Raw genomic sequence first — 9,552 nt, 5'->3', positions numbered from 1 at the left:
AATTACATTTTCTAAGACTCTAAATATGCAAGTTGCAAATGAAAAAGCAGAAGATTTATGATTGTAGTATTTAGCCTATTTAAATAAGTTCCCAGAAGGATTTGAATGATGAATTACTCACAAGTATTTCAGGCAGAACTTGAAGCAGTGGGAAAAAGTTTTATGAGGAAATTCTAATAATGGAGAGAAGCTGTGAGACAATTATTTGGTGTTCAGAGAAAGATGAGATTTTTAAGGGAGATAAAACCATTTTTAGTGTCATACTCCACAAGCAGAAGTTTAATGTAAACATGGAGCACTATCCCTGCGTGACTTTACTTTATCTTATTTAACTGTCTCTGCAGTATTTAGTTACCTTCCTGTTCTTAGAACCAGCTTTGTTCCATGAGCAGATTGAATTAACAGGCTTTTAGTGCCGAGACTCAAGACAAAGAAAAGCCTGAAGAGTCGAGTCACACGAGGTCTCGGTTTCCACTCTGGAAAAAAGAGCAAAACACGAAGCTGACACCAAATAAACAACTTCCTTCATGAATCAAATCTTGTTGTTGAGTCATAAATGAGACCTGTGGTGCCAACATGGTTAAATATAAAAATAGATTTCATCTACACAGCTTGTTTGGGAGCAGGTGGACGTTAAGGTCACTGAAAACCATTAAATGAACTGCTCCTGTATCGTGCTCCTCCAGTTTAATAGACCTCTCGATGCTGTTTACCCACACGGAACGAGCATCAGGAGAAATTACGGGTTCATTACGTTGCCCAAGGACACTTGTAGCACTGGGGGAGCAGGGGATCAAACCATCTACCTCACCATTAGCGGACAACCCGCTCCACCTCCTGAGCCACAGCCTCACAGCTCATGTGTGCAGAAGCGGACTGTGTCCAGGCTTCAGTTATATCTTGCTGAGATGTTAAATTTAAACAATTGAAGATTCACGTCTTGAATTTAGAGTCTTGTTTGAATAGAAGAGAATCTGGAGTGAAGACCGATACAGAGAGCGACACACAGAGGAAACAGAGAGGATGATGGGAAACTGGGAGGGGCGCCGCCACGGAAAACCAGCTCAGGAAGTGGAAACAATGAACTCAGATACAGTGACACTGAGAAAATGCCAACTTTTATTCTTTGGCATAAAGCATCACAGTGTGGTGATAAATAAATTATATTTTATTATATACAAAAAGATTAATGGTGGCAGCTAACATTCTGCACTGTCCACAATATATTTAAATAATCTCATCTTTTGTTATATAGGCAGTGGAATTACAAAGTTTGTAAAGTCTCATATTCATATTTCATAGATCACTCAATTTTAGGAGTTAAGACTTGTAACTTAATTTGTTATATTAATTGAAATGTTATGTTGTTAGGCCGTTGGACTATGGTTTAATTAAATTAATTTATAAATAAACTTGCTGTTGGAGTAAATTCCCCAAAGGGAAAATGTTGGTGAAGCATTTAAATGTAAGAAAAGCATCAGAAAAGGTTGCTGTTAAAGTTGTACATCCAATCAATGAGCTGTAGAAAGATGCTGATGATAATTGTGAGGTCAAGAGATTGTGAGGCTCTGATTGGATGATGAGCTCTGATGAACTTGACTGGAAAGGACCAGCAGCCTTTCTTCAAGTTGATCTTTACTTCCAGGTTTCAGAAGACGGTGAATATATGTAAATATCATCGAGGGAAAGAATTGTCCACTTTGTCCTGGTCACACAACGTTTCCTCCAGATTGAATGAGGTTCGATCCCCGAACTCGTGCATCCCTGAAATGATCTGAACATCAAATAGACAGCATACAGAATGTATACTCATCATCATGTCCTGTCCATCACGACACTTCATGCATTTCATGTGTCTCCACTCATGATCCACGTGGGCGCTCAGAGAGACGAGTGCTCGAACAGGATGACCTTGGACTGGCTGGACAGGTTGGAGAGGCTGGAGAGCCTGGACGCCCTGAAAGCTCCGATCCGAGAGTAGACGTCTGCGTCCGAGCAGGCCCCCCACGACAGGTGAGGGCTGGGGGGGGTGGTGTGGATCATCGGCAGGTGGAGGGGGATAGCTGGGACAGGAGGTGTCAGAGGGGGAGAGGGCGGATGCAGGGCAGGAGGTGGAGGGAGCGGCAGCGGCAGGGGGGGTGGACTAGCTACAGGCGGGGGCGGCAGAGGGAGGATTGAAACAGGCGTCACTGTGATTACAGCTTGGACCCCCGGCTCAGGGACAGTTCTGTCCTTGGGCGGCAGGTCCTGACCCGGCGGTGCAGGGTGTTTCAGTGTGTAGGAGGCTGTGCGGTAGAAGCCCTGGTACTCCAGAGCGTTCCTCGCCCTCGCCACGCTCAGCCTGCACAACGCAACACAAAGCAAACGTGACACAGGTCAAATGAGTATTGATTATAAGCAGGGGATGCGAATCTGGCTGATCTGGTGACAGCAAAGTCCTCCACATCTTAAATAACCATCCTAAACACACCTGTGTCTGAACTGCAGGAGTCGGTAGAGCAGCAGCAGGATCACCGCTCCAGCCAGAGTCAGCAGCAGCACGGCCACCCTGGTATCTAAGCTCCAGCAGGACTTCCCAGCAGCTCCCAGTGGGCTGCAGGTCCTGGGTGACTGTGGTGTCTGAGGCTGGGGGGGTCCCTCCATCTCCTGTTTGGGGTTGATGAAGGCTTGGACCAGGATGGTGTCCTGCAGGATCGGGGGCAGGCTCGGCTGGGGGGGGATCTGCAAAGGGGTCCTACTAGTGACCTGATGACCAATCTGCATCCCTGTGGGTCGGGGGTGGAGCTCTGCTGGACGGGGATGAATCAGTTCTCCATGTTGAGGAGAGAGCAGGTGTCTCCAAGGAGGAAGCTTCAAGAGGCGTGGACTGTTTTTACGATGCTCTGGAAGAAAAACTTTCTGTTACTAGATTCAAGTTCTAGTTTCAAGATGAAGATCACAACTTCCAATGAAGATAAATGAGGCGTCGGCATCATTTATAAATCTGTCTTTACATGAATTATGTTGAATACTGTTGTTTTAATATACAAATACAGTGAAGAATGACGTCATCCACTGGCAGAGCAACTAAACACTAAACTAAATTGTTTACAGATCCAATAGACATAATTTAAAGCCACACCCATCAGTGTTGTTATAACAACTTGCAAACACAGAGGGCAACAAGACTCAGCTTTTCAGCCCCATGTTGAGTTACTCTCTAATATCAAAAAACACATCGTTAGATATATTAACTTTTGATTTTGATAACATTAAATTAGAATAAAATTAATTTGCAGTTGTGTCTGTGTCTCATCTACAAATTTAAATTCAAATTTCACTTTCTTTTTGCGACAAAACTTATGAAATAGTTAAACTTTGCTCTAAAACACTTCTAGTTGTTTAAAAACTCTACATAGAGTCCTGCAGTAAATAAGTTAATATCAAGATGTGTTAACAAAAAAATCTAAACAAGTGGAATACAAGTAATGTTAAAGAAGACATCATAAGAATACCTTACTGTCTTAAAACTGCAATTCAATTTTAAAATACAAGAAAAATGATCAACTTACGTCATTTGAAAACTTAATAGATCGAATAAAAGCCCAACACAACAAGAGGAGTCCATGTTAAGACTGAGCCGCTCTCCAGGACCCGGTGTGGATCCTGAGGAAGCCGGTGAACACAGCAGGAAACAGAGCGTTTCCCTGACACACAACACACAAACGCACAACACACAGAACAGGAATATGATTGGAGAGCACTTCCTATCACCATGGATACAGGAAGCTGGTCAAGGATGTCTGTTTTTTTCCAGTAGTGGTGAAACACACACACGAGCACACACACACCCTGACTCAGAGAGGCTGTGTGTAATACTGATAGAATAGACGAAAGTTGAAAAAGCTCAAAGGACCCATCGTATGCTCATTTCACCAGTTGATATGGTTCCTTGGGGTCTTAATGAAATGTCTGTAACATGTTTTGGTCAAAATACCACAAGGATCATTTAAAGCAGCACTCCTCAGATTGACCTGTTTTTAGTGCCCCGCCCCCCCTCTCCCCCTCACCCCTCCTCCCTCCTTCATGAGATACAAGCACCCAGATTTTTAGCTATCCATTACCTGTGTAGAAATATGGCTACTGGAGATGAAGATACAATCTTGCAACCATATGGTTTTGAACCAGAGTCAGGAGGGTGCGAGAGCCCCAGCTCCCCAGCGCGGCCCCGCAGTGGGAGCAGTGGGAGCAGTGGGAGCAGGAGCTGGCACAGCATCCTTCCACGCTGTTGAGTCAAGGTTTAGAGGTGTCACGGGGGGTCCCTTGTTTATGCGACCACTTAAATGTCTGACGGGTAGCATCGTTAGCTAGCCGGTCTCCACCAGCCCGGTCAGCTCGCTCGTCCAAGGCCATGTAGCGAGACTCCCTACTGGGCATGGTGTGACTATGACCTTCATTTCGGTCGTAATCTCATTCGACGCACTCTAGCGTATCGTTTCTGACATAGAGGAACCACAACAAATCACGGGAGTTGTTTTTTTCCAGAGTTTTTGGGACGGTAGACATGACAGATACCAAATTAACGTGTAGAAGCGAAAAGTGGAATTTTCATAATATGTCCCCTTTAAGGTGCAAGAAGGAAAACAACAGTAGCAGCAGCACATATCCACCGTCTGACCTTCAGATCAGAACTTTATCTGGACAGAAACAAAAGATAATTTGCACCACAACAGTTTCCTGGTGAGATGGAAACAGCCGTGTCTCTGCCACCGGAGCGGCCCGGCTGTGCCAGCACAGGTCAACAGATGCGGTGAGATGGTGGCAGCAGTGAAAGGCCGGCTGCTATCTGATCGAGCCGGTATTCAGGGGACGAATAAATGACACGCGGCCACAGAAAGGGGCTCGGCTGGTCCAGCTCCCATTTATCTGTCTAATAAGTTTTGAGGCCGAGCCGAACAGGAGGAAACTCTTTGGCTCTCGCTCGATATCCCCGTCTGGCTCCCTCACAGTCCTGTGATGTTGACGAGGACGCTCATATTAAAAAGATCTGTTATCAGGGGCCCAATTGTGGTTCAGGGTGAGGTGATCCTCCCACACGTCTTTCCTCAGAGGGATTCAGGAGCTGCACATTAATGTCTTCATTCTCATATCTGCAATTAGTTGATTATATTCTTAATTTTGAATAAATGAGGCCACATTAAAGAAATTGTTAGAAGAGACAAAACTCCAGAAAGCGTCTAGACACGATTTCCTGGGAGTTCATGTCTGATAACAGCTCATCATTAATTAGTGTTTAAATCGTGATAACCGTGATGATGACAGGGAAATTTATGATGCTGGTGATGAGGGTAGTTTTCAGAATGATGATGAGGATAATGAAAGTGATGAAGATGGTGGAAGAGGAAAAAAACAAGGGGTGATGTTGTGATAATGATGTTTATGATAAACTCAAGATGATGAGGATGTTGATGCATTAAAGGTGAAGAAGAGGAGGGTGATGTGATATCAACCGTGAGGAAGATGAGGGCAGGGAGGATGATCACGTCACAGATGATGATGAAGATGATGAGGAGGATGATGATGATGTGTGGAGGCTGAGAGAATCCTCCAGTTAATGAGGACGGAGATGTAAATCTATTCACGAGATCTTAATGTGAAGAGCTAAGTGGCCGTTTCCATCGTGTGCACGGCTGACGGACACGACGACTTGGTGAAGGAGAAGTCGGGTGATTGGCCGGTGAAGGACCAGGGAGGCTGCTGAGTGTTGGACTGATGATCCTCTGCATCCAGCTCCCTGCAGCCGCCCTCAAGACAGGTTGAGTGAGGGGGAAGAATCACAGAGAATCATCTGTGAACGGGGAAATAGAAATATTGAAAATATTGTTTTGTAAATACCAGTGATCGCCCCCTTGTGGCTGGCTGATGGGGTCATGGACCAAACTAAAAGGTCACATCGAATCATTTTTTATCTCAAAGATGGTTTCTGTCATTTGATGTAGTTTTCTTTTACCCTTTGTCCTTTGGCCAGTTATTTGATGATCAATAGCTCTGCTACGATTTATGGTCAGAAGCACAAGATGGCGGCATCCATCTCCGGTATTATTTGGCTTGATTTTTGTACAGCGAGAGGAAGAAACCATATTATTAATTTCCCATAATCTCTTCTTCTCTTGTATGCGAAACCTTAAATGCATGAATGTATTAAAATATGCAGTTTATATTAAAATGGGTGTTAATCATCGTAGGCCGTCCCTGACCTCTCCTCCAAAGTTTCTATGAGTGATTAGCACCTCATCTGTGCAATCAGCCATAAGAGGTGAGCACGACTTCACCGGTCACTCACCAGCATTTATATAAATGTCAAACAATCCGAAAATAACATCCACCCCAGCAGCCTCCACGAGGAAATGTTTCAGTGAAGATGAATTTGTTCACATCAGGAAATGTAACGTAAGCTCCGACGGCTCAACTGGTTGTTAACGCTGATCTTAACGACAGCATCGGGAGAACAGCTGGAGGAGGAAGCTCCGTGTGAATCTAGAATATTGAGTTGATTTGGGTTGAGAGCTCAGAAATCAAATTATTCAAAAGCACAAATACAATATTTATTTTTTGCTCTGCTTACAGACATGTTCCGTGTTGGCCGGTGGCGACAGTGGGGACAAGCAGGAAGTGGAGTTTTGGGGGGAGTGAGGCAGCAAACAGGAATCAAACCAGGGCCTCGCCGCGGAGGGGACTGGAACCCATGTGGCGCTCACTCCAAACATTCAGCTACTCCCGAGGTGCCCAAGGATTTCTACCAACTCGTCTCTCAGTGCAACTTCCCACAGCTGAGAGATTTATAATAACCACTGGACTAAGATCTTTTTCTTATTCTTATGAATACCAATCTTCTGTGATAACATATATTGTAATGTATAAATTCACATGGTTTAAGTGGATATTGTTCTAAATTATTATTTAGCCATTTACTAAAATAAATAGATACAACTGTTAAAATGATCGACTCATACATTACACTACAAGTTGTGTTCCCTCTCCGGTGTTGACGAGCAGGTACAGTGAGGACCAGGAGCGTTTCAGGGTCTGAACTCTGACCCTACGTGTCAAAGACTCAAACTGTCATTTTAAAACTGAACACTAATTGCCCTAATTGTTTAATTGATCGTTTGCTTGATGGTGCTGAGCCGTTAATGGCCGGACGCCTCTGAGAGTCATCCTGACACCTCGTCTGTCAGTCAGCCGGCTGCTCCTGGTGGCTATCTGCGCTCCCACATGTGCGTCCGTGGCCTCGGGCCTCGTGCTGTCAGATCAGCTTTCCACGGCAGACAGCACGAGGTCATCAGACAACGACCCTCTGCCGGGGCCGCCCCGCGGTGGCTCAGCCGTCCACACTCATTCCCAGTCAGCTGTCGTCCTGCGCTCCCCGGCCGTCAGGGTGGTGTCGCTCTGAACCAGGACAAGTCTTTTCTCCTGTCCGCGTGAACAACACTAAATATCTACATCTAAAAGCTCCGGAGATTGTGTGACTTGCGGTTTTATTCACGGATTAGATATTTATATCAGTTTCATCTCTGAGCTTTCAGCACAAGGAGAAGATAAGACGAAGGAGAGAAGAGAGAGAGATTCTAAAGAGCAGGAGTCTTTTATAATTCTGTAACGCAGACATCAACACGACAGCAAAGTGTCCTCTGATCCCTGAGCTACCACCCTGACCCCCCCCCGCCCCCCATGAGAGACACCAGACACCTTAAGAACAAACAGTCTTAATAGAGGATGAAATGTGAGAGGTTTTGGACTCTTGATGGAGATAATCAGACGACTTGGGCAGAAGAGTAGTTCTGCTGTTTACGTGTTTCTGTGTCACAGATACTGAAATGAAGAGCTCACCCTGAATGTGGTGCAAACACAAATACCACAAATATCTCAATGCTCCATACAAACACGTGAAGAAGTTACTGATCATCACGTTTAAGAAATGAAAAAGATTAAAAATAAAAGTATTCGATTGGAGGAATGTTCCTTCAGTTCACAGTAAGAACAGAGTCAACTTGAAGCCTCATACCTCAAAGTCTGTCCATGTCAAAGCAGTGTTTATCTTACACAATGAAACAATGCAGAAAGGTATTTATTTATGTTTATTAATAAAAAAATGTAACTCCCTAATTTCAGTACAGGCAATAGACACCAAACATCTACATCGGTCGGGCTCTGATCAGTAACGTCTCATGAGCCACAGTTTAGTGGCTACAGATCTAATTTTAGGCTCAAACAAATCATCCTTTAAATAATTTAAATATTACTGAATCATTTTACATTGTGCAGACAAACATAATCGTTGCATGGCCTCAGCTGCCGCTTCAAGTTTGGCGACTTTTTTCCTTTTGTTAAAGCTCAATGTGCTTCATAATAATTTCAAAGAGTAAAGTATGAAAACAAAGCAAACGAGCATTTAAACAGCTTCTGATAGATTCTATGTGTGAAGCTTATTTCCCCAGGTCGTTAGACACTTGAAACTTTCGAGATCTGTGTTCGTGCCTCCTGATTCAAAGTGGACATTAGTGTCGGACCTGGTTTGTCCCGGATGCGGAGACGAGATGTGGGTTAAGAACTTTCATTAAGTCCCGAAAACCAATGCTTAATAAATGTTTCACCCGATCAGGAGATGGTTCAATTCAACCTCATCCTTTCCAGGCTGATTTCCATATTCATGTCTGTGAGGTAGAGGTCAGAGTTTGAGTCACTGTCATTGGGAATAGATTTTTAATGTGTGTGAGTTGTTCTCTTCTCTTGCATGATTCTGTCTGAGGGCAAAGAGACTCAGTTTCTCTGCATGTGTCCAGGATGTAGAAGTGAGACATGCGCCTCCTCCGCCACTTCCTCTAATGAGGGTTTTACAGAGGGAGGAAGTGAGCTGTTGGAATTAACACAATTAAGGATCTTCACATCCTCCAAGTGAGAGTTTGGGGGGAAACTGCTGTTGTCATTATTGGAGTAATGATACAGTGAAATGAGTCATATCCCTTTATTCGCTCTGAGATGTGTCCCATGTGTCGTGTTTCTTTAAGAGAGCAGATAAGCTGTGAAACAAAGGAATCTAGATCTATTATGAACCAATATTTTTGGTTCAGACTAAACAGACTCGTCCAAATGTCCAGGCCAAACAAACTCCTGACCTGTGTCCCGGCTGAAAATGATTTCTCTCAATTAAACAAACATCCAGACGACTCCACCCGCTGCAAATGATCCCTAGTCTGTCATCTAATAAGATCTTTAAAGGGCTGGACAGTGAGCGGAGTTCCTTTATCTGACGGAGCTGAAGATGGCAGAACTCCAAATGGCTGATGGGAGTTTAGATGGAGCGACTGTGAGACTTTATCAGTCGGCCGCTCGATCAGAAATGACCCAGACACAATTTCACTCGACATTGAGTTCTCTCCGTCCAAATGCAATTTGCGTAACTGTGTGTGTTTGTGTGGTTCTGTGTGTGTGTGTCAGACAGGGGGTGTCAAAGGGCAAAGATGATGACCCCCCCCCCCCCCAGGCCCAGGAGCACTCATGCAAAGGACATGT

At 44.4% G+C, this 9,552-nt stretch overlaps 1 protein-coding gene across 1 annotated transcript; it reads right to left on the bottom strand.

The window, feature by feature from the left end:
- Positions 1-1,106: 1,106 nt before the first annotated feature.
- Positions 1,107-3,764, bottom strand: LOC133974565 (protein enabled homolog). Its single transcript, XM_062412182.1, has 3 exons — positions 3,552-3,764; positions 2,471-2,882; positions 1,107-2,341 (listed from the first exon to the last, which is right to left on the bottom strand). The coding sequence occupies exons 2-3, from the start codon at positions 2,761-2,763 to the stop codon at positions 1,882-1,884; spliced, it is 753 nt and encodes a 250-aa protein (XP_062268166.1). The 5' UTR covers positions 2,764-2,882; positions 3,552-3,764; the 3' UTR covers positions 1,107-1,881.
- Positions 3,765-9,552: the final 5,788 nt, after the last annotated feature.

This window comes from Platichthys flesus, chromosome 19 (genome assembly GCF_949316205.1).
Source record: "Platichthys flesus chromosome 19, fPlaFle2.1, whole genome shotgun sequence".
Taxonomy (NCBI): domain Eukaryota; kingdom Metazoa; phylum Chordata; class Actinopteri; order Pleuronectiformes; family Pleuronectidae; genus Platichthys; species Platichthys flesus.
This window is presented reverse-complemented; position numbering and strand designations above follow the sequence as displayed.